This window comes from Arctopsyche grandis, chromosome 1 (assembly GCF_051622035.1).
Source record: "Arctopsyche grandis isolate Sample6627 chromosome 1, ASM5162203v2, whole genome shotgun sequence".
NCBI classification, from domain to species: Eukaryota; Metazoa; Arthropoda; class Insecta; order Trichoptera; family Hydropsychidae; genus Arctopsyche; species Arctopsyche grandis.
In genome coordinates, this window is record NC_135355.1 from 12352590 (window position 1) to 12379468 (window position 26879).

At 33.0% G+C, this 26879-nt stretch overlaps 4 protein-coding genes across 5 annotated transcripts in view; 3 read left to right on the forward strand and 1 right to left on the reverse strand.

Moving 5' to 3' along the window:
• Positions 1-1261: 1261 nt before the first annotated feature.
• LOC143916809 (endocuticle structural glycoprotein SgAbd-2-like) lies at positions 1262-1678 on the forward strand. The gene is made up of 2 exons (XM_077438058.1): positions 1262-1270; positions 1358-1678. Exons 1-2 carry the CDS (start codon positions 1262-1264, stop codon positions 1676-1678), a joined length of 330 nt encoding a protein of 109 aa, XP_077294184.1.
• Positions 1679-3930: 2252 nt separating this feature from the next.
• LOC143916819 (endocuticle structural glycoprotein SgAbd-2-like) lies at positions 3931-4347 on the reverse strand. Its single transcript, XM_077438069.1, has 2 exons — positions 4339-4347; positions 3931-4251 (listed from the first exon to the last, which is right to left on the reverse strand). The coding sequence occupies exons 1-2, from the start codon at positions 4345-4347 to the stop codon at positions 3931-3933; spliced, it is 330 nt and encodes a 109-aa protein (XP_077294195.1).
• Positions 4348-6155: 1808 nt separating this feature from the next.
• On the forward strand, positions 6156-6572 carry LOC143916830 (endocuticle structural glycoprotein SgAbd-2-like). The gene is made up of 2 exons (XM_077438081.1): positions 6156-6164; positions 6252-6572. Exons 1-2 carry the CDS (start codon positions 6156-6158, stop codon positions 6570-6572), a joined length of 330 nt encoding a protein of 109 aa, XP_077294207.1.
• A 2347-nt stretch (positions 6573-8919) lies between these two features.
• Positions 8920-26879, forward strand: part of LOC143912899 (popeye domain-containing protein 3-like) — a 51550-nt gene continuing 33590 nt past the window's right edge. For both annotated transcript variants that reach the window (XM_077432351.1, XM_077432359.1), the window contains exon 1: positions 8920-9159. In XM_077432351.1, the coding sequence (XP_077288477.1) occupies positions 9018-9159 (142 nt within the window). In that variant the 5' untranslated portion in view covers positions 8920-9017. The remainder of the gene's footprint in view (positions 9160-26879) is intronic.

Below are 26879 nucleotides of genomic sequence, written 5' to 3' on the forward strand. Positions count from 1 at the left end.
ATTTTTCGATTGTCGACGAAAGCCGGAGTCGATTGTCGATTGTCGACGAAAGCCGAAGTCGATTGTCGATTGTCGACGAAAGCCGAAGTCAATTGTCGATTGTCGACGAAAGCCGAAGATACGCGAATGATTGGTTCCCCATACTTGTAAAGGGTAATCGAATATTATGTACGTAATTTAGAGCAATTTTTCTATCGAGACGGCAGTGTAGTGGTTAGCGTGAATGTTCTGAACGCGGGGACCCCAGCTCGATCCCGCGTTTTGGAATTAATTTTATTTTTAAAATATCGCTAAAATATAAATTAATTTCAATAATTTCAATTAAAAATATATATTTAATTGTTTTATATGAAAAGAAAAAAAAATGGTTCAAAACCTCGCTAAATGAAATTATAAAAATTACGTATTTTTATATGGCGAGAAGGAATATTTCAATTAATGTTTAAAAAAAAAAGGCGAAATGAAAAATTGGATTTGGCACGATGTCCGTGACCATTACCTCATTAGACCCATATTCAGGCTATTTGGGGTGATCGGTTCGAGTCGCGACAAAGTCGTCTCGTCGAAAAATTAATTCATCGATTTTTATCGATTCGTTCATTATACACACACACACCCACACACCCACACACACACCCACACACACACCCACACACACACAGATTACCGTCGTTATATATATGATACATACTTATAACTTATAATTCAAAAATTAGTATAATAATATCTAATATTCATATCACATAAATTTTTTGGCCAAAATACAAAACATATATATATATATATATATATATATATATATATATATATATATATATATATATATATATATATATATATGTATATATATATATATATATATATATATATATATATATATATATATATATATATATATATATATATATATATGTAAGTAAATTGGTGTAATATGGTGGGAAACATCGATCTGGAGTCACATATATCCAAGGTCTGGCGAGTTATACCGGGCTAGGGATTGAATCCATGACCCCTTAGTTGATAGCATTATACGCTAACCACTGAATTATATGTGTTGCGTAAAATTGACATCAAAGACACGTGTAATAGATGAAATAACATTTCGATGTGCAAATTAACGCATTTGCTAATTTCGCGAATGATTAAAAATCGATTATTCGATAGCAGCGCGGAATATAAATACGTGTCGATGGGTTCCGGTCATCATTCGCACAATTGTGATTGTCTATCGTAGCTATTCCATACTTCTACGCAAATCATCATGAAATTCGTAAGTATACCACTGCAGCATTATTTTGAGGATTAAATGTGCGCGTTAAAAGTATAGACTGATGCTGAATTTTGTTTAATTTTCCAGGTAGTAGCACTCTGCATGATGGCCGTAGCTGCCATGGCCGCCCCAGAGGCACCAATCAGGTACATTCCCGTTTTGGAACGCACTGAGAAACACGACGAAGTTGGCCAATTCGCTCTGAGATACTTGAGTGCCGATGGAACATCAGTCGCCGAACAGGGTATCCTGAAACCGACCCTCGATGGAAAGGACCATGTCCTCCACAAAATTGGAGAGTTCACCTTCACCGCTCCAGACGGCCAGGTCTTCCGTACCACGTACGTCGCTGATCACCTCGGATTCAGAGCCGTGGGAGACCATTTGCCCAAATCTGTCGTCGCTTAATTTAAATCAACTAAAAATTCAATAAACCTTCACAATTCTAACTGAGCATGCCTTTACATATGTATTTATTATACTATGTTTATTTAATAAATTGTTTGTATTGTAACCATGAATGATTTTTATTTACGACATGGAAGTCATATTGTTTTGTGTTTCGGTGTTTCAATATAAAATTTATTTATGTATGGCATAACATTGTTATAACAATATAGCGGACGACCGATTGTTTATTCAATTTTCCAAATGGTTTATTTTTATTGCATGGCTTCGTTTAACTTGAATATATTTGCAGACAAAGATAAATGTACATAGACAAGGATTCTTTCAAACGATTTTTTACCCACTAACTCCGAGCTAATTTTGTTGAACCCTAAAAAAAAAACTTATTGGTAAAAGTCGGAATTTTTGACAGGGTGGACCCTCTAGGCTCGGAAGCGAGGCTCGGTCGACCCGCTCCTTCCTGTCATTGGTTGCTTTTTGCGAGTACTTTGGTATTGCCGTGCCCTGAATAAACTCGACTTTTACCTGATGATTTATTATTATTTTATATTATTTTATTTATTGAAAAATCAACAGACAACAGGATGTACATATATATGTATTAAAAAACAAATAGTAAATATATAATATATGTAACATCCGAGTCCAATAACAGATTTTTACAAAAATTATAAAAAAAATGAAAAAGATAAATATAAGGAAAACAAATGAAAATGAAAAGAATACAGGTTATAACATGTCAAAATATGTAGAACATTGCATAATTAAACTATAGTATAAAAATATTGGAAAAAGGTTATAAAATAGAATATAAGAAGAAATTGAAATTTACAAATATAAAACAAATGAAAAAGGTAAATACAAATTAAACAAATTAAAAGGAAAAGAATGAAAGCTATAATATGATTAAATAGCACATTACATAACTAAACTAAAGTATAAAAATATTGGAAATATTCGAAAAAGGTTATAAAATAGAATAGGAGAAGAAATGAATCAATCTGTCAAGATTCTCTCGATGTTAGACCTGAATTGATGTAGGGAAATACCAAATAGATCAAACTCATTCAGATCTTCGTTAAACATACGATAAACGCGCTGCAGATAAGAATATTTTTGGGAATTAGTATTGAAAGGATCAAGTGAAAAGAGTGAAACGCGTATAGAGTACCGAACTGGGATTCTGAAATTAGCCTTATTCAGTAAATCAGAACAATCAAGGAAACCATTTATGAGCTTAAAGAAGAATATAGCATCAGTATGTCGTCGCCTGACAGAAAGATTGTTAAAAGAAAGGATTTTTAAAATGTCGGAAACAGTAGAATGGGTATAGGTAGGAAAAAGGTAGCGTAAGGATTTAATAAATTTAAGTTGAACTTTCTCAATACAATTAATATGGGATAAATAAAAAGGTGACCAGATAATTGAGGCAAATTCAAGGTGAGACCTTACAAAGGAAAAATAAAGTAATTTAAGTACATAAGGATCATTAAAGGGTTTTGTTGAGCGGAGTAGAAATCCAAGAGATTTAAATGCTTTGTTGGTAATAAAAGAAATATGTTCAGAGAAATCTAGTTTATTATTGAGTATTACACCAAGATCCTTAATAGAAGATGACGTGTTAAGGATTGAATGATATAATTGATATTACTTATTATCTATGTACATCCTGTTGTCTGTTGATTTTTCAATATATAAAATAATATAAAATAATAATAAATCATCAGGTAAAAGTCGAGTTTATTCAGGGCACGGCAATACCAAAGTACTCGCAAAAAGCAACCAATGACAGGAAGGAGCGGGTCGACCGAGCCTCGCTTCCGAGCCTAGAGGGTTCACCCTGTCAAAAATTCCGACTTTTACCAATAAGTTTTTTTTTTAGGGTTCAACAAAATTAGCTCGGAGTTAGTGGGTAAAAAATCGTTTGAAAGAATCCTTGTCTATGTACATTTATCTTTGTCTGCAAATATATTCAAGTTAAACGAAGCCATGCAATAAAAATAAACCATTTGGAAAATTGAATAAACAATCGGTCGTCCGCTATATTGTTATAACAATGTTATGCCATACATAAATAAATTTTATATTGAAACACCGAAACACAAAACAATATGACTTCCATGTCGTAAATAAAAATCATTCATGGTTACAATACAAACAATTTATTAAATAAACATAGTATAATAAATACATATGTAAAGGCATGCTCAGTTAGAATTGTGAAGGTTTATTGAATTTTTAGTTGATTTAAATTAAGCGACGACAGATTTGGGCAAATGGTCTCCCACGGCTCTGAATCCGAGGTGATCAGCGACGTACGTGGTACGGAAGACCTGGCCGTCTGGAGCGGTGAAGGTGAACTCTCCAATTTTGTGGAGGACATGGTCCTTTCCATCGAGGGTCGGTTTCAGGATACCCTGTTCGGCGACTGATGTTCCATCGGCACTCAAGTATCTCAGAGCGAATTGGCCAACTTCGTCGTGTTTCTCAGTGCGTTCCAAAACGGGAATGTACCTGATTGGTGCCTCTGGGGCGGCCATGGCAGCTACGGCCATCATGCAGAGTGCTACTACCTGGAAAATTAAACAAAATTCAGCATCAGTCTATACTTTTAACGCGCACATTTAATCCTCAAAATAATGCTGCAGTGGTATACTTACGAATTTCATGATGATTTGCGTAGAAGTATGGAATAGCTACGATAGACAATCACAATTGTGCGAATGATGACCGGAACCCATCGACACGTATTTATATTCCGCGCTGCTATCGAATAATCGATTTTTAATCATTCGCGAAATTAGCAAATGCGTTAATTTGCACATCGAAATGTTATTTCATCTATTACACGTGTCTTTGATGTCAATTTTACGCAACACATATAATTCAGTGGTTAGCGTATAATGCTATCAACTAAGGGGTCATGGATTCAATCCCTAGCCCGGTATAACTCGCCAGACCTTGGATATATGTGACTCCAGATCGATGTTTCCCACCATATTACACCAATTTACTTACAATTTACAATTTATTGTTGAAATAGTTCAAAACAAAGTGGTAACCTAACCTCATTTGTCCCTATTTTTTTAAATATAATTTCAAAATTTATAGTAATAATATTATAAAATTTGAGAGGGCGTTGAAAATGGTATCTGACATTAGTTTTTAAGCCTATAAGAAAAAAATTCAAGACCTACATTTGTATCTATATAATGTTTTTATGAGTTTACCCACTCTTCTGTTTTCATTATATGTGTTTATTATATTTCATTCTATGTGTATGTACATATTTGGCCGAAAATGTTACATGAATGTTGTCAAAAATCTTTTTGGGATTTCATTATTTATTCAACCCTAAATTAATTTGATTAAATACCGCATTTAATTACAACCTTTATACGTGACTCATTCACTAATAAATATAACTATAAATTAGTAAGACCAAGTCTATAATCATCTGCATCAAAGCTATTAATTTTTTAATGCATTATAATGCTACAATACTAACATTTCTCTAAATATCGGTTACCCGGTTAACTGGCTAATCCACAAGAAATATCACCGTTAACGGGCTACCATTATTTTTCGGTTATTTATAGTTATAATAAATATATGAAAGAAAAAGATTTAAGGAACGATGGATGGGAAAGTAAAAAATAAAAATAGCCTTATCTCCACTAAGATTTGTAACAAAAAATCGTAAAAATGTATTGCTCTTTTTTTTTTTAATTATTTAGCATTACCTTTATTCCTTTCCATCGGTTGATATTTTATTCAAGAATTAAAGACGGTGTTTTATATTCAATATTGAAAGATTGTCAGTATTTAAAATAATTTTTCTATATACTTATATATCGTAGTGTGAATAAATCCTTTTTTTTACACAATCAACCGAAATTAATTTATATGTTTACATATGTATATGTACATATTATATATATGTACATATTATATATCGATACATATTATATCGTATTACCTTGAAAGGAAAAATACCTTGTAAAAACCTGAATTATCCCAGCATCAACCAACTTAAAATTCGACACAAATTCAAAAAAGGCATTTCTCCAATATCTATGCACCGAGCTATATATGTAATATGTAATAATACATACTTATGTAATGTTGACATTAACAAAAAACATGCAATTGTATTGATATCACTATTACTAATATATATTTGAAAATTATGGAGTTTTCGAAATCATATTCGACAATGTTTATTTCGAAAAATAGTTCGGTTGTAACATAACCCTGACTATTAATGTTGCGTATGATTAATAACAATAAATACACGTTTAATAGATGAAATAACATTTCGATGTGCAAATTAACGCATTTTCTAATTTCGCGAACCATCAAAAATCGATTATTCGATAGCAGCGCGGAATATAAATACGTGTCGATGGGTTCCGGTCATCATTCGCACAATTGTGATTGTCTATCGTAGATATTCCATACCTCTACGCAAATCATCATGAAATTCGTAAGTATACCACTGCAGCATTATTTTGAGGATTAAATGTGCGCGTTAAAAGTATAGACTGATGCTGAATTTTGTTTAATTTTCCAGGTAGTAGCACTCTGCATGATGGCCGTAGCCGCCATGGCCGCCCCAGAGGCACCAATCAGGTACATTCCCGTTTTGGAACGCACTGAGAAACACGACGAAGTTGGCCAATTCGCTCTGAGATACTTGAGTGCCGATGGAACATCAGTCGCCGAACAGGGTATCCTGAAGCCGACCCTCGATGGAAAGGACCATGTCCTCCACAAAATTGGAGAGTTCACCTTCACCGCTCCAGACGGTCAGGTCTTCCGTACCACGTACGTCGCTGATCACCTCGGATTCAGAGCTGTAGGAGACCATTTGCCCAAATCTGTCGTCGCCTAAATTTGACCCATCGATCAAAAACACCGGACTTGCAATACGTCAGTCTATTCCAACGGTAGGCGGTCAAATCATAGAATATTAATATATTGAATTGTACATACAAATGCGGGATATTCGATTTTAGAATATCATCAAAATGTGGGAAAATCAACGTTCACTTGTATCAGGAATTAAGAACGTAGCAAGAGCTAGATGAGTCAGTGGACCGAGTGCTTTCTCTCTCTCCCCCTATAATTCATACCTTCTTTTCCTATATTCGAATATATTGTAATTGTATATTTCAAAACATTAATATTTTGTAATTTTATTTGCACCCAATTCCAATATGGTCCACATTCTAACTTGGAGATACAATTTATAAGTATTGCCATTTCTCGTTTTTGATGTTACGGCTATGATACGGTTATGCTTATGACTAGAGGCCGGATAGCCAAGGTGCCGCTCATTGTTCAATTGTTGTAAATGCTTTGTAAAAAAGGTTCGACAAACCTTTAACAATGCATTTACAACATTTGAACAATGAACGGCACCTTGGTTATCCGGGCTTTACTTATGACACATTAACAAATTAGAAATAATATGAATCTGTTATTAGAAATAATATATTATTACAAATTTATATTTGCCAAATATTGAATAAAATTTTCGTCATTTATTGTTTATTTTATTTTTTTAAATCACCACGAGCATAGCAATATAATATTTTGATTTAAAGACTGCAAGAGCCTGTAAGAATTGCGCATTTTATAAATGCTCAAAAACGTGATTTTTTGTTGCCGAGTATTATCATCGTATTGTGATTCTCATAAAAACATAATGAAATGGAAAAAAATTGCATCCATTCGAAATAAAGAATTAAAATTGTTCACGACAATAGGACGACAGTATGGGTTTTCTCTAGATGTTGATTAAAATAAAAGTTGTAATCTGGTTGTAAATGAATATGCTTGGGTTCGAAAATAATGATGAGTACCATAAAGCTCTTTGTCTGGTGGAATGTTGTCTGGTGGTCTACGTGACGAGACAGTATGTTAAATTACAGAAAACGCAAATATCGGAAGGCAAAGATCGAAAATCGAAAGATCTTAAGTCGAAAGATCAAAAAAAAATGGTGCATGGTAAACGGTACATACTCACTTAATTTGCCCGAGCAGGATACAACAGGAACAAGAGGAACAGGCTTTTCCTCCCGTATTAATGTGCGCGCGCAGAATAAGGGAGGAAAAGCATGTTCCTCTTGTTCCTGTTGTATCCTGCTCGCGCAAATTAAGTGAGTATGTACCGTTTACCATGCACCATTTTTTTTTTTGATCTTTCGACTTAAGATCTTTTGATTTTCGATCTTTTTCTTCCGATATTTGTGTTTTCTGTAATTTAACATTCTGTTTCGTCACGTAGACCCGTATGTATGTATCCTATTTTCCTTTGTTATATTTTTTATATATACCCGGGTATTTTTTAGTTTTACTGTTTTATTTTATTATTAATTCAAATTTCGGTTTCGGCTCCCCCACAAAGCGCGCTCACAACGACAATTTATTTGTATAGGGAAACAGTGTTTTCGAAGAATCGGTAACAACGGTATCATTTTTTCATGATACCGTGGTTAATTTGATTATAAAAGTTATTATGAAATTCCTTCGGTATATATCATAGATGTGTGTGTATATATATAAAAGGTTTGCATCCTTGATAAAATGTTATTTGCTTGAAAATATTAGTATTGTGTTTTTGATGGATGTCACTATAAATTTTTCTTAAATGTAAACGGAAATTTAAATTTTATGAAATGTCATTTTCAATATCAGGCCAAAATGTCATTTTTTGAAGCATGGAATTTAAATATATCGGTTACAAACCATGGAAATATAATTACACGATATCAATAGGTGCTATAATGGTTTAGGGCCGGTCAATTATATATAAATATGTATAATATGAACTAATTACAGTGATATATGAACATGTGCAAAGTTTTTTGTTTTCTATTTCGAATAAGTACAATATATAATTTCAGTTATCTATGCATACATAAATAAATGGCATCTATATATTTTTTTGTAAATTTCAATAAATAAAAAAGGTTTGCATCCTTGACAAAATGTTATTTGCCTGAAAATAACATTTGTACTGTTTGTTTGTTTGATAGATGTCACTATAAAGTTGTTGCCATTTGTAAGTATTGATTTTTAAAAAGTCAACAGTCAGATAATATGCAATTGAGATCGCGTACAAAAATATCCCCTCAAATTATTATCGGCGATTTTGTAACCGATCAAGCACAATGAATATTTGTACGATTTACGCGATCCGTAAACGATACATAACCTGCAATGAGCTCAATTGCAACGGAGGCTTCGAAGGAAACGCACGCAAGAATGTCACGGTCTGTTAAAGAATTTGTATATTGACGTTTTAAGTGTCATTTTGGAATTCGTGCTCGGGATGATTTCGTTAATTGACGTTTCCACATTATCATCCACCGATAAAATACCGGTGTTTTCCGCAATGCAAACATACAATTTTTCCTCACCTGCCTTCAATATTTCACTGGACGATGGGAACGCTGGAAATGAAACACTCACGGGTAAAATTTTTCTAACATATTTCGCTTCATTTAACATATATTTAATTATAGATTGGAATGTAATATCTACAAATGTGTGTGATTACATATTATAGTGAGAGCTTCGATTCAAATGTTTGCATATAATCATTGATGATTTTTCATGTTTTATTGAAATAAAAAAAAATCATAAAATATGATGTACATAGTTTTTAAATACATGTACATTAGTTTAAATACATGTACATTACATTAAATAAATGTATGTACATACATATTTACGACATTATCGCAAAATAATTTCACACTCGCGTGTATGCCTAAGCGGAAAGGCTTTCGTTGAAGGCTGTCGGTAAGTTTTTTCTAGGAAAACTTTCGGCTGAAATCGGACACCTTGCCGAGTCGTGTTCGTGTTGGCACGTTGCACGTGTGAAAATTTACAATGGGAAATTACCGAGTTAACCCTTTCAACGTTTACATGCGATTAGAAAAGCGTAGAAATCCACTTATCTATAGAGTTGATTGCGCAATCACTTCGTGTCCGTATTTAATGTAGGAATTTTTTTTTTAATATACATATGTATATAAATTCATATGTATGTACATGTATATTCTTATAGAAAATGTTATATACTGAAGTTCAACTTCCATTTTTCTATCATACATACGTGCGGATCATCATCGCATTTGAGCAGTAAATTTTCAGAAGAAAAGGAAGTGTGCAAATATGTAGGTATTTTATCTACTCAGTTACTTGTGCATTCTAAAGTGCGAATATAGTACATCATGTATATAAATACGGTAATCTCTGTGTGTGTGTGTGTGTGTGTGTGTGTCCTAACGCTCACCGAACATAATGAATGAATCGATAAATTCATTTTTCGTCGAGACAACTTTGCCGCGACTCGAACAAGTCATCTCAAAATAGCCTCATATATGTAGGTCTAAACTGAGCTAATGGTCACGAACATCATCACAAATCCAATTCTTCATTTTGCCTTTTTTTTAAACATTAATTGAAATATTCCTTCTTGCCATATAAAAATACGTAATTATAATAAACTAGTGTTGGACCCGTTGATTTCAACGGGTGGTTTCGAAAAGGAATTGAAACTCGAATAAAAATAAAGTTAAAGATATTGAATCGACTGGTTTCGGAAAGAAATTGATGCATGAATTACGAATGACAAATTACGAAGTGATTACGAATTACGAATTACGTTTTGTGCATCGCCGACGCCTCCGGCACCCCGGGGCCTTCGCCCCCGGCGCTTCCGTCGCTCCGGGGCCTTCGGCCCCAGCACCGCCGACGCCTCCGGCGCCCGCAGCCCACCCAGCGCCCCCGATGCCTTCGGCACCCCGGGGGCTTCGCCCCAGCGCCGCCGACGCCTCCGGCGCCCCCAACGCCTCCAATCCCTTCGGCACCCCGGGGGCTTCGCCCCCAGCGCCGCCGATGCCTCCGGCGCCCCCAGCGCCTCCAATGCCTTCGGCACCCCGGGGGCTTCGCCCCCAGTGCCCCCGATGCCTTTGGAACCCCGGGGGCTTCGCCCCCAGCGCCCCCAATGCCTTCGACACCCCGGGGCCTGAAAAAACTGGGAAACTGAAAAACTGAAAAAATGAAAAAAATAAAAAAACTGAAAAAATGAAAAAACTGAAAAAATGAAAAAAATGAAAAAACTGAAAAAATGAAAAATATGAAAAAAATGAATAATATGAAAAAAAAAAAAAATTTGTTCCCCATACTGGTGGATGGTTGATCGTCCGTCACATACAAATATACAAATATATATATTTAGCGACAGTCCGTTTTTATATATAGTATTTTTTTAGCGAGGTTTTGAACCATATTTTTTTTTGTTTTCATATAAAACAATTAAATATATATTTGTAATTAAATTGAAATTGAAATTACTTATATTTTGACGATATTCGAAAAAATAATTGATTTCGTTTACCGCGGGCGCCGGGAATCAAACCTCGGACCCTCTGTTCTAAGCGCGACCGTTCACGAGCGGGCGAGCCTCGCCACATTCTCGCCCAGAGGATGTGTTGTAAATACACATCATATGTATGTATATGTACGTAATTTGTTATGTGTAATAATAATATTCAACCTTACGAGGTCAATGATCGTTTGTGTATAATCGGAAAATATTACATTTTGTTAACTTATTATACGTAATAGCTAAACTTTTGTATGCATTAAATTAAAAATTGGAATACGACGTCTTTACAGTTGTCTTCGACCTTACACATGAATTATTTAGTTTACTTTTAAAATTACTGTTTCAGTTTCGATTCCGATTAATTATTACTATTGTTACGTACGCCGCGGATTAAGCGAATAGAATCCCAGAGACTATGTGACCGTTCAAGGGTTATCTGTTATCGGACTAACTAAGTGCTTGCACTTAGACCAACGGATATCTGTTATTGGATTAACTAAGTGCTTGCACTTACTTCCAGGATTATATCTGGACTCTAAGTGCATTTAGGCTAAACAATGACCGTTATTAGGCTTTTCTCAGAATCGGTACGGGGAGACCCAATGTCGTGGAAATACATATCCGAATACGTGACTATACAACAGGTTAACAGATTAGACGTCCTGAGAGATCGACCCTTTATATGGCGGTACGTAGGCGATATCATGTCATTCTGGACTGAGCACTGTCAGTGCGTGTATCTCCTTAATCATCAACAAATGCTGTGAAACGACTTTTGGCCTTTTACTTGGATCCTCCACCCACCCCTACGCAACACTGGTGTCAGAAGTGGGATCCAAGATGGGCCGTGGAACAAAGTCACCAGCGAAGGAAGAGAAGCTACAGCGAAGCCATCCTCGGGAGCTGTAGGAGAGAGTTCGAGCCATGGAGACACGAAACAAAAAAACGCAACACACATAATCGGTCATCACATATTCGGTTGTCGAATTGCAGTTATCACTGCAACTCGGCTTTGACATTATCGGCGGTGACCGCCAAGAATTCATCGGGATGACGGAAGGAGGTTACGAAACGGGAGGTTTCGTACAAGTGCTGCCGGGAGAGGACATCTTGAGGCGTTGTCAAGGGCAACATCGGAGAGCAGCATCCGGCAATTGTAGTCATCCAAAGGGCGACCGGGACGAGTGCAGTTCGCCAATTCGCCGCAAGTAGCAAGAATTAGCGGCTGTAGGTGACGACGATCCACGGGAAAGCATCGTCGTCAGAAGAGGAGCGGAGATCGACGACAACTGAGAGATGTCGATTACAAGCCACTATTCCCTTCAACTGTTTGTTGACGGCAGATGTCAACAAACTGAAAAAAAAATCTAATTGGAAACTAGTCGAGTCTAATTGGAAACTAATTAACCACCTGTTATGTCACAGGTGTCATCTCGCAAAGAGTCGGAAAGTAAACGGATTGAAATGGAATTCAATCGGAACCATGCAACGGCAGAGAGGCACATTTATCAGATTGGATAAATGTTGGTTGGTCAGTCGGAGTCAATCAAGTCACTTTTGGGAGGATAGAGGCACCGCTTCAGAGGGAATGGCAACGGAAGCACGTTCTGGGTGGAACGTTGGTCTGCTGCAGATGCTGGGCCACATGACAGGAAGACGGGGCCACCGTAACAAATTTGGACGTTGGGGAAACGAGCGACTTGGATCAACCACGTGAGGGCATTTGAAACCGAAGAAACGCTAGATCGCGACTTCAACGAGAGAGAGTGGAACAATTGATATACGTCAACATCGAAAAAAATCTAGTTGGAAACTAGTGGAAACACGAGTACCTGAAAAAAAATACATGGACAGTTGCAGCAGAGTGTTAAGATCATCTCGCAGATGTAACGGGAAAATACATCAGAAAGAAATGGATTTCAGTTGGGTCAATGGAACGGAAAAGAAGCACATTCAACAGAGTGGCAGACTGTTGGGTGCACATTTACCAAGGTCAATGGAACGGAAAAGAAGCACAACCAGCAGAGTGGCAGACTGAGGTGTGCACATTTTCCAGGGTCAAGGGAACGGAAAAGAAGCACCACCAACAGAGTGGCAGACTGAGGGGTGCACATTTTCCAGGGTCAACCTTCACTTTTGTGAGGATGGTGGCGATTCTTGTGGGACATGGCTTTGGAGCACGTTCTGGGTTGAACGTTGGTCTGCAGCAGGATGCTGGGCCGCATGATGCAGGATGTATAAATCCGAAAGCACCAGTTGAAATTTCAACGGACTTTAAACTATTAAATTAAATATATTTAAAAGATCGAACTCATGTTCCTTCCATCCTTCGAACTCATGACCGATGACAAATTTCTGTTAATTTTTTTTTTTAATAACTTAATATGGCAACACCCATGCGATTATATGTCATCGGGTAGAACAATAGTAGTACATATGTATGAAGTTATTTTTACTTTATCTATGTACGTAGTAACAATAGATGAAGTTTTGTGATCATGCGAAAATTCGAACTCGAAATTTTGAATGATTCGAACTCAGAATCGATCACTGATCACGTATTGTATGTATATTTTGGGTATTTTTTGATCACCGTTAGTACTATCGAACTGAAACTTGGTATTGTTTACTGAAATTATTATCGACACGACACATCGGAAATGGTACCTCCCCTTATACATAGATGTCCTCTTTTTTAAGTTTTTGAATTCAATTATCCCAAATCGCTAACTGAGTCGGACTGAATTTTTTTTACGTGTAATATAAATTATAAATTTTATAACTAAATATTTTTTGAATATTTTTACCTGAATCGGAAGTAGAACTTTTACTCTAGAGAATTGAGGTATTTTATGTTTTTTCAAAAATAAGTTTAAGCTTAATACTGTAACGTATACTAAACAGAGCCGCCGAGTAATTGCCATCGGATTAGGCCAGGTAGCGTCCTGAGAGACCGTGTGACCGGGGTAAGTGGTTTTAAGGATTAGCGACAAGCTAAGTGCATGAAAGCTAAACAATGATTGCACTTCTCATACCGTGGGAATACATATCTGAATACGTGACTATACAGTAGGTTAACAGATTAGACGTCCTGAGAGATCTACCCCTTATAAGGCGGTACGTAGGCGATATCAGATCATTCTGGACGGAGCACTGGCAATGCGTGTATCTCCTTAATCATCAATAAATGCTGTGATACGACTGTTGGCCTTTTACTTGGATCCTCCACCCACCCCTACGCAACAATACCAAGTTACGTATAAAATTTGGTAAGCATCCGTCAACCGAAAGTGGCAGTTTACTCTTGTTCGAGTTTTCTTCCACTATTTTTTTCGACCCCTTAAACATGTGTGCTCTTCACAAAAAAATTCTAGTATAATTCTTGTATCAATGTGATGAAAATAAAAAAAATTCGGGTGTGACCAACCCATGACTTTATCTATGTATTTGAGGAATATAAGAAGGTTACAAAACAAAATTCGATATTGAACTAATAACTATGATAGCGATACAAATTGAGCGCAAATATATGCAAATACTTGCACAAGACAAAATTTCTACTTCCGGTTGGCGGATTTTGTTCAAATTTTTTTAATTATTTAAAATCAATATAATTATTATACCCATTTAATATCAAGAGGATAAAAATAATTTAAAAGGTCAAAATAAAATAATGAAATATTGTTTTAAAAAAAAATACTACTTCCGGTTTACAAATTCTAACCAAAACGTTACCAAATCTAAGTTAGTACATAAACAACACAAATATAAATTTTCAGCTTAATACGTTCAGGGGCGTGGACAGGATCCAGGCGACAACATTTTTGACGTTTCTAAGAGATAAAAATCCCACTTCCGGTTCACTAAATTTGATGATTTTATTTTTTATTTTTACTTAAAATCACTATCTTTATTATACACAATAAATATCAAGACGCTTAAAATAATTTAAAAGGTCAAAATAAAATAATGAAACATTGTTTTAAAAAAAAATACTACTTTCGGTTTACGAATTCTGACCAAAATATTACCAAATCTAAGTTAGTACATAAACAACACAAATATAAATTTTCAGCTTAATACGTTCAGGGGCGTGGACAGGATCCAGGCGACAACATTTTTGACGTTTCTAAGAGATAAAAATCCCACTTCCGGTTCACTAAATTTGATGATTTTATTTTTTATTTTTACTTAAAATCACTATCTTTATTATACACAATAAATATCAAGACGCTTAAAATAATTTAAAAGGTCAAAATAAAATAATGAAACATTGTTTTAAAAAAAAATACTACTTTCGGTTTACGAATTCTGACCAAAATATTACCAAATCTAAGTTAGTACATAAACAACACAAATATAAATTTTCAGCTTAATACGTTCAGGGGCGTGGACAGGATCCAGGCGACAACATTTTTGACCTTTCTAATAGGAGAAAATCCCACTTCCGGTTCATTAAATTTGATGGTTTTATTTTTTATTTTTACTTAAAATCACTATCTTTATTATACACAATAAATATCAAGACGCTTAAAATAATTTAAAAGGTCAAAATAAAATAATGAAATATTGTTTTTAAAAAAAATACTACTTCCCGTTTACGAATTCTGACTAAGACGTTACCAAATCTAAGTTAGTACATAAACAACACAAATATAAATTTTCAGCTTAATACGTTTAGGGGCGTGGACAGGATCCAGGCGACAACATTTTTGACCTTTCTAATAGTAGAAAATCCCACTTCCGGTTCATTAAATTTGTTGGTTTTATTTTTTATTTTTACTTAAAATCACTATCTTTATTATACACAATAAATATCAAGACGCTTAAGATAATTTAAAAGGTCAAAATAAAATAATGAAAAAATAATGAAATATTGTTTTTAAAAAAAATACTACTTCCGGCTTACGAATTCTGACCAAAACGTTACCAAATCTAAGTTAGTACATAAAGAATATAAATATAAATTTTCAGCTTAATACGTTCAGGGGTGTGGTCAGGATCCAGGCGACAACATTTTTGACCTTCCTTCCGGATGCGTCCGGAAGGGAAAAAATCCCACTTCCGGTTTATTAAATTTAGTGATTTTTTTTTAATTTTAATCACATTGATACAAGAATTATACTTGCATTTTTTCGTGAAGACCACACATGTTTAAGGGGTCGAAAAAAATAGTGGAAGAAAAATCGAACAAGAGTAAACTGCCACTTCCGGTCGACGGACGCTTACCAAATTTTATACATAACTTGATATTGAGCTTAAACTGATCGATATGAAATTTCAGTTCGATAAATCAAAAGGATTTTGAGAAAAACATAAAAAAACCTCGATTCTCTAGAGTAAAAGTACTACTTCCGGTTCAGATAAAAATATTTAAAAAATATAAAATTATAAAAATTATTATTTCTAGTACATGTAAAAAAAAATCAGTCCGATTCAGTTAGTAGTTTGGGATAAAATCGAATTCAAAAACTTAAAAAAAAGAGGACACCTATAAGGGGAGGTACCATTTCCGGTCAACTTAAAAACTTGAAAAAAATTTACGTAGTGTCTATAAGAATTTCATTAACCGATACTAAGTTTCGGTTCGATAGGACTAACGGTGTTGAAAAAATCCCCAAAGTACACAGACACACACACAGGCACACACAGACACACACACACACATTTTTTCTAGATCATTAAAACGTGATCAGTAATCGATTCTGAGTTCGAATCAGTCAAAATCTCGAGTTCGAATTTTCGCATGATCACAAAACTTCATCTATTGTTACTACGTACATAGATAAAGTAAAAATCACAAAATTTAATAAACTAGAAGCTGCACTTTTTCCTCTTAGAAATGTCAAAAATGTTGTGGCCACTCTTCTGTCCACACCCCTGAACTTATCAAGCTGAAAATTTATATTTGTATTCTTGATATTCTTGATAAAGGAGCTGATAAGGTTTTGGTCAGAATTCGTAAACCGGAAGCAGTATTTTTTTTAACAGTTTTAGTTGAGTTGAGTTAATAATTTCAGGGACATTTAAATATCGCAAGAAATTTTATTTTAAGTCCCTTCAAAATAAAATCACTAGGAGGCTTTGAAAGCTTGAACACTCATCAAATTCAACGTTCTCTTATTAGACTACTTGAACTTTTATCGTATCAAGGGAACGTTTAATAAATAATTTAATTGATTTAAAAAATTTACAGTACCCTCAAACAATCAATATTTTTATATATGTATGTATGTATGTATGTACATATAATGTAACATACATATGTATGTATCTACGAGAATGTCTAAGGTCACGCCCCAATTGAACTTTGAAGCCCATGATTTCAAGAAAAGTATCTTCTATAGTAAAAGTAATAAGCTAATGGTGCCGACTACGCCTATTGAGTTGATTGGCCATAAAGTTAAACTTATTTTGATGGATTTCATTAGCGAAATTGCACCAAAACTAAACAGTGCACAATTTAAATTTAGCTCGACCAACACGCAAACCAAAGGTTTACAAAAATAATCCAAAAACATATTTTTTTATAATATACATATGTACATACATATATCTTGATATATGTATAATAATTTAAATAAAACTCAAAATTTCATAGCAAATTAATATACAAACATAGGTCATAAGTAAAGTATAGCAAGATATTCATAAATATATTTATAATTAATTAATAATAGCAGAGACTCGATTATAAAATAAGATATATTCAATGAAGATACACATGTAAGTATGTACATACGTATGTATACATACGAGAATATCTATTTCGCTGAATTCTCATTAATTTATTTATATAAATCTTTGTTTTACATATGAATAATACCGGTGACCGTCACCGCATCGAAAAGTCGAAAAATCGAAAATGTTCGTTTACTATGAATACATATGAAAAGCGGATAGTATATATATATATATATATATATATATATATATATATATATATATATATATATATATATATATATATATATATATATATATATATATATATATATATATATATATATATATATATATATATATGTATATATCAGTGAACAAGAGGAACAAGAGGAACAGGCTTTTCCTCCCGTATCCTGCCCGCGCACATTAAGCAAGGCTGTATAACAAAAAGAGAGATAATTTCACCGCATGCCCCTGATATATAAATAGGATGTATTATATATTTATTTATTTATTTTATTCTAAACAGACCATTGTGGCATAACAGGAATTCCTAAAGCGCCACAATGGTCAAAAACATAACACAAAAAAAACAAAATAACAATTAAACACAAATCAATACACAACGAAAATAATACACCCATCAATTATACATAAAAAAAATACATTTGAACATAAACATAAATACATCCATACATAAACATAAAAAACAGCATTTAATAATAACAGATAAAGTAAAAATATCAAATAAAAAAAATTTATAGCATAAGGAATGCCTTGCACCTACAGGCAGTTTCAATAAATATGTAAGAAACAACTACAAATACAAAACATCCCTGTAGGCCCAAATGGAAGAGAGTTAATCAAAATTTCACTCATAAATCACAATCAATCATGAAAACAATGATGGGCGCAGACTACCAGATAAATGGGTTAGAGTAATTTCCGACAATTTACGCTCACTAAGGTGGAAAATATCACATTCAGTCTCGGCAGCAACGATTTCATTAAGAAGTCGAATAGCTCTTGGAATAGGAGCCATTCAAAAAAGGACTGTGCGGGCAGGAGGTACAGCCAGCAAATGATGATGTCTACCACGCACATAGTGATTAGGGACATAAAGTCCCAACTGCTCCAGCAACAACGGGCATGACGTATTACCACGTAAGAGCAGGAGAACGAAACGAATTAATGAGAAGTTTCTCCGAAGTTCAAGGGAATTATACCCCAGCATGCCCAAAAGGAAAGGAGTGGGGTAGAGATATGGGTTAATACCCATATTCTTTCCTATATAGGAAACGAAGAAATGCTTTTTGCACTTTCTCAATCATCAGAGAGTAATTTGCTTCATGCGGATTCCACACAATCGCATTATACTCTAGCTTACTTCTATACATTATACTCTAGCTTAATATATAATATGATGTATTATATGTATATATGTACATAGGACCGTTTACCATGCATACATTCTTTTCGATCTTTCGACTTAAGATCTTTCGATTTTCAATCTTTGCTTCCGATATTTGCTTTTTCGATCTTTCGACTTTCGATGCCGTGGTGTAGACACCCTACATACAGCTGCAAACTTCTTACTTGTTGCGGATTCTTGCTGAATTCTTTTAAAGTGATTCCAAACTGTTGATTTTGGTCGTACCATTTTTTAATGGGATGAAACTATGAATAAATAATAAAATTATATTTTTGAACGAATGATATTGAAAAGAATTTATTACCTTGGATGAAAAATCTTTATATCCGAGATTACAAATTCCGAGACCGTCGTAGTTGCCACTAGCAAACCGCGTATTTCGAACAAGCTATAATAACGAATAGGTTATTTACGTACAGCATCCGGCTCAAACACAAACCGGAAATTTACAGTACTGCTACAACATAAAAACGCTTAGATTCATTCAAGTGTTGCGTTTGGCAAAGGTATTGACTCAATGCGAGTATCTAAAATGTGTCGATTTGAAAATCTCATTGATATACATATTTTTTCAATTTTCTCAAAATTTCCATCGCCCAATTTTCCCGCCGGCACATCTCTAATAATTATGCACTTCATCCGTTTTAAAGTCTACATAGTAGTACGTATTTTATATCTTCCTAAGACAATTTGCATATTGCAATGTAGAAAAACAATGTATCGCTTGTTATTGAGGCTATTTCCGATTTATTTTCTCAAGAATCTTTTGCATATCACAGTGTACACCATATTGTTTCGTTGAGATTTTTCAGTGTTGTCATATAGCGAAAGAGAATCATGTTATATGGCAATTCGTACAAGATGGCGGCGTTTGGTTATACTAATTTATGAGTTGTTTGTTATGATATGATATGTTTGTTTTCAAAAGTGAATTAAATATCATTATTTAATTTACTTACAATGTGTTACCGTTGAAAGTAGAATGAATATTGAGTTTTTTTGGGATTTAAACAAAAACAATAAAATTTACCGAAAATAAGACATTCTATAAATTTTGCATGACTGATTTTAGTTCGAAAAGTATTAAAGAAATCTTCTATATTTTGAATCGAATGAAATATGTATACGCCAAGTTAATTATCATAATTATAATATACCAGTGGTTTTACCCGGCTTCGCTCGGTATTTGTAATATAAACAGCTTAAACATGGCAAAACAATCTAATAGTAATCATTCATTTGTTTTTTTTATTAAATTTATTTCAATCAAAACAACGATATCGATATCGATATCGTCATAGAAACTTTGATTTGTTTTCGATTTTCCCAACAAACCTTACATATAGGTACATTAGATATATTATTTTTTAAATTTAGAGGGGGTGGCGCCCCCATAGCCTTCCCCCTGGCTACGGCCGTGACATAAATATGTACATACAAATAATACTTCCAACCAGTAGCGGATTAAGCGTTTCGGAGGCCACATGCGCAATGTAATTTAGAGCCCCCCCCCCCCCCCCACTAATCATAAAGTGACTTTTTTTTCAATTGTGAATTGTAGGTATGTACATTATAAAAAAACGTGTGTTATTTTGTATTTACAATTATTTATTAAATAATATAAATCTATTTACAAACTTATACAAACAAAAAATTATATATTATACAATTATATAAACAAACATCTATTTACAAACTTATACAAACAAACAAGAAAATATTTGAAATTGGTACTTTTTGAGCTTTTGATCCCGCAAATTTATCTATTATGTTATCACAATCTAATAAATGCACCACATCTCTTTCAATAAACATCATAGATAAATTATTTAAATTGTTTTTATTTAACGAATTTCTTAAACTATTTTTAACTCGTTTTTAAACTGAAAACGAACGTTCGCCACTTGCATTGCTTAAAGGAAGCGTTAGAAATATTCTTAAAATTGTTTCAACATTTGGAAACGTTGAAACAATTAATAATTTGTTTTTAAACCTCCGATTAATAATTTATAATTATCGATAGGATTCGTAATATTTTCGCTTTTGATATGTGCCAATATCTTCTAACACATTCGTTATTATTCTTAAATTATTCTTTCAACACATTTGACTTATTTCAAAATTAAAAATAATTGAAAATCTTTAAGTAAACTATCATAAATTCAGCCCCTTCTTGATACTTCTGAAATTAATGCATCGCAGATATGTAATGTTATGAATATTTATTATAAAGTTTTCTTTTTGACTAAAATTAACTTGAACGCATATCTCTCGAAATTGTAATTTTCATTTTTTCGTCTAATGCCTTTTTATATTTATGATTTTCAGTAAGACTGTTAGAATCTTTTTCAATTTCAATGAATTCATTTCTCGTATTTTGAATAAATTCTGAAAGGGATTTTATCAATCTTGTTCCTAACAAAAAATTGTGGTGCATATTTTGTAATGATTTATTTGTAGCATTGATGCGCTGTAACAATTTATCCCACAAAGTACATAGTTAGTAATGCAGTCTCATATTAATCAGAATAAACTGCCAATTTTTTTACCTCCAGTTTTCCCATAGGTTTTTCAAATACGGACGTACTGATTTCAATAAGAGCTTCTTTAATATTTTGCTTTAAAAAAAAAACAGCCTCTGCACTAGACGCCCATCGCGTACTATTTATTCTTTTTAAATTTTGTTTATTCAAAATATTCCAAGTCGATGATGAAAAAAAAACATACAAATTTGATCAATAAAAAACTCAAGTAAAAAAAAAATGTATATAAAAAACTTTAGTAAAAAAACTTGGTATGTATTTGATGATCTAAAAGCGGCCCATACCTCTTAGTAATATATTTAATTACATTAGTTTAAGCCGGGATCATAATTTTGATTGAAACCCCAATCATTGAAATCTTTTTGATTGAAACCCCAATCATTGAAATAATTTTGATTGAAATTTTAATCCCACACATTTGTACATTTGTTGTTGAAATATTGATTAAATTGCCTTTTTATTTTAATAATTTTATTATTTGTTTATATACACTTATTTTACTTGAGTTTTTTTTAATATAGTTTTTTTACTAAAGTTTTTTATATACATTTATTTTTTTTTACTTGAGTTTTTTATATATCTTAATATTATATATATAAGAGGTAAGTAATTAAAAAACCTTTTTTTACCAAGGGCTTTTTTATTTTCTACTTTTTAGTGTTACAGAAATTACTATAATACTGAATTATAATTATTTACAAATTAATTTAATTATTATTTATAATTATTTGCATTGTTGAGTAATATCGCATTTAAATGACCTTAAAGGCACTTTAAAATCTCAATATGTAGTATTTCTATAAATCATAGTCATCAAGTCCAGTTGCAAAGATGTTTGAATCTTAAAATTGTATATATTCATCTACGGAACGAGAGTTATGTATACTCATTTATGTATTATGTATACTCATTTATGCCGGATGGAATTATGTATATGGAATTATGTATACTCATTTATGCCGGGAATCTTACAGTTTAGAATAGTTTATTAATACTAAGATTGATTTAATGATAAAATTGAAGTTGTAATCATATTAACAATGAAATTGTAATGTAATCCATACAGTTAAGAATAGTTTATCAATGTATGATTGTCCATAAATGAGTTTATGTATTTACAGAAATGAACTTTTCAATCATCAGATAAATTAAATCAGCTGATAACTAATAATGATTTGCTTTAAGAATAGTTTATCAATGTATGATTGTCCATAAATGAGTTTATGTATTTACAGAAATGAACTTTTCAATCATCAGATAAATTAAATCAGCTGATAACTAAAAATAATTGTATGTGATGTACGTATGTAAGATTATTGTAAAAAACTAAATGTATGTAAGCTTATTGTAAATCATATTAACAATTAGATACAATATAGCTTCTTATTGAATACTTATCTCGCAGATAAAACTCCGTGAAGAGATATATTTTTAGCAGTGAAATGTCAGATTTGACATATTTGGCCATAAAACAATATATGTATATTGTGTATTACATTACATGAAGCTAGACGCCAAATTTGAAATTTATATATACATATGAGAGTTAAAACTATAAATATTTAAATATTAGAGATAACGAGAACCTATAGAGCAAATTTTATAAAATATAGAGTGAATTATAGGCGTTTAAACAATTAAAATCTGTAATGGGCATATCAAGGCGAAAAGGTTAAAAGCCAGTATATCGCGGTTGACGTCGGCGTTGTAGACGTCAGGCAACTCGATGAGCTCGAAATTTGAAACCCGTTGTATACGATATTTTATCTCCAACGTAATGGCAGACGATACATTTACGTATATTGATGACCAAAATGAGCAATATGGCAAAGTATGAAAACGATCGGATAAGAGATAAGAGATATAAAAAATGACCACTGACACGAAAGCCATGTGAAACGTAAAGGAGGTAAGTAAAAACAGATCAAAACAAACAAAGATAAAAAACAGATCGCCAGTTCTGTTTTTATCTATACGCCCATTAATTGAAACCGTTTTTGTAAAGTTAACATCGATTTGAAATGAGCTGGCGAAGATTCGTGTTCTTTTAAACTACGTGTTATGTTTTTTCAATAGTTAAATCCTGTTAACAATTTAGCTTTAGCTTTTGAAAATAGTTTACATACATAACAATAAATGGATTTGCTTTTTTATGAAAATATCAACCTGTGTCGGAGTCCTTTATTACCATTTGCTTTTACACAATTAAATTTGATTAATAGATATTTCTATACTACTATGTTCAGTTTCTCTATGTATACTCCACTTTTATTTTTTTTTACGTATGGCACGGTTTATTTATTAAAAAAAAAGAATATTTTTTTTCAGATATATGCTCTGGCCACAATTCTGATTCCATAGAATTATCATTGGGAGCCATTACAGTATCATTTTTACCTTTACTTTCTTCCTTATTTTCTTTTTCAGAAAACTGTTAGTACTTTCAGGGTTCTGTTCTTCAGACGTTGTAGGATGCTGCTCATTAATTTTTCCAAAGTGGTCTTCATCAGTTCTTCTACAGGGCTGCGTTTCAATCCTTTCCAGTGGTTGGTCTTCGTTCCTTTCAAAGAGCTACTTATCAGTTCTTCTACAGGGCTGTTTTTCGGCCCTTTCAAGAGGTTGATATTTATTCCTTTCAGGGAGCTGCTCTTCAGTTCTTTCAGAAGACTGTTCTTCAAGTTGTTCCGATATTCTGCCATTTTTAATGTAATTAATTAGCGGATTCTGTTGTAGCAGTTAAATTTATCTAGAAAGGCCAAACAATCATCGACGGCAATTATCGCAAAGCTTTGTACTTTACATAAAAAAGTAGTTGTAAACTCCAATGTTTTATGGAGAAATGCATAGGAATTTCGGAATTGTAATATGCGTCAATTTTGCTGTTCGATAGTCCGCCACTGCTTCCAACAGAGCATTTGTAATGACATCTCCTTCGAATATTTGTGTTCACGCCTCAAGACGAATGTGATTAATGTCGAGAGTAGATTGGAAATATTTATAAATGAAAAACAAAAACGCATCGACGATGCACTTGAATTGAATTGATGTATAAATCTACTGCGTTTGCGTCCCAAATATTTAAAGTTTAAAAGGGAAAATGCGGACAGGAAAATGGCATCGTGCGGCCAGGCATCGTAAGCTACAAGGTCCCGGTGATTTAAATATTTAAATGACATGGCAGTCAGTTGCACGTGAGCCAAATTTGAAATTTCGGATGAATTCGGCGGCGACGGTAAGAAGTTTACGGTGTGAATTTTTGATAGAGCATACCTAATGAGTGACCTGAAAACGCGCTTGACTTATTTCAACATAGAAATGGAGAGAGAGGAAATGGAGAAGTGGAAGGAGTCGGTGGGGGATGATGAGTTTATTAATAGAAGCTTTGGGTCCAAGTTATTTAGCCACTTAATTTTCAAAGCACTCACGAACTTTTCTCTAACAATATTAGTGTATGTATGTACATTGTATGTATATATATATATACATATATATAAGTATATGCGTTTAAAATATTCCCACCATATATCGCCTATCGTAGAAAACGTCAAATGGAAGCTGGATTAGTGGGTTGAAAATTTGAATTCTCATTCCGTTTTCTCTTCTCCAGGGGGCTGGGTTATATTTGCCTAGACTGCGTTATTAGTTTTGCTATTAATTTAAAAATCTCTTATATTTTTCTTTTTGTTTACTTATAAATAATAAACGTTTTTATTACGACTTAGCGTGTACATACCATTTTATTTAATACTAGCTGAAACCGACATACGTTGCAATGCCACAATAACGCATGCAATTCCCATTCCCGTTCCCGTTGCGTTCCCGTTCCCGTTTTCGTTCCCGTTCTCGTTCTCATTCCTGTTCCAATTTGTTGGAAAAGTGCAGGTAGCGAACATATATTTGAAATTATTGCGTTGAACTCATTCCCGTTTTTCCCGTTTCCGTTCCCGTTTTTGGGCGATTTTTTTTACATGCATGCACATAACAAATCCTGAAAGTTCCATCGTAATCGGTTGAGTCGTTTAGGAGCTTATACGAGACAGACAGACAAAGAGACATTCATTTATATATATATATATATATATATATATATATATATATATATATATATATATATATATATATATATATATATATATATATATATATATATATATATATATATATGTATACATATATATATATATATATATATATATACATATATATATATATATATATATATATATATATATATATATATATATATATATATATGTATATATATATGAGTTCGGTCTATCGTGTCATGCGGGGAAGACGTGCTTTTGCATATTCCCCGCTACTACTCGCTTTAACCCGGCTATTGCACGAAATTAAATCTAAAAACTTAACCATCCACTCACTTATTTTACTAATTGCATCCTAGTATAATTTAAGTGTAAAAATAATCAGCAGATCGGTCGTAAAGCGTATTTATATCAGTGAATTCGTAAAATTTTGTCATATTAGTTTTTTTTTTTGTGTCTAAAATCTGTGCAAAGTGAATAAGGCCGGGGTATATTCGTAATATCTCCCTACCTGAATACAAAAAAAAAGGTCCTTTCCCGTCAGTGAATATTTTGTCCCACAGAAGCAATAAATCTTCCACATAATTGCTTCCAGCCAAATTCTTAACGAACTTTATTTAATAACAAGCAGAAACAGTGTTTCCCAACTGTCTATCAGTTCTTTTTCATATTTAAATTATATCAAAGTAATTCGTGTAATGATGTATATATATATATATATATATATATATATATATATATATATATATATATATATATATATATATATACATATATATATAATATATATATATATATATATATATATATATATATATATATATATATATATATATATATATATATATGTATAATATATAGATTTATGGGGAATTTAAAATGCGGAGGTTACTGGATGATTGGAATGGTGGTATATCTATACAGGGAAAGAAACTATCCAACCTAATATACATACATCATATATGTACATATGCTGATGACACGACGCTCATAGCTAGCAATACCGAAGAGATGGCTGAACTTCTTTATCGTGACAAAGATTGTCATTGACAAAGAAGTCGAGAGCGAAAGATTGGGACTCAAATTAAATAAACTGAAGCCAAAAGTC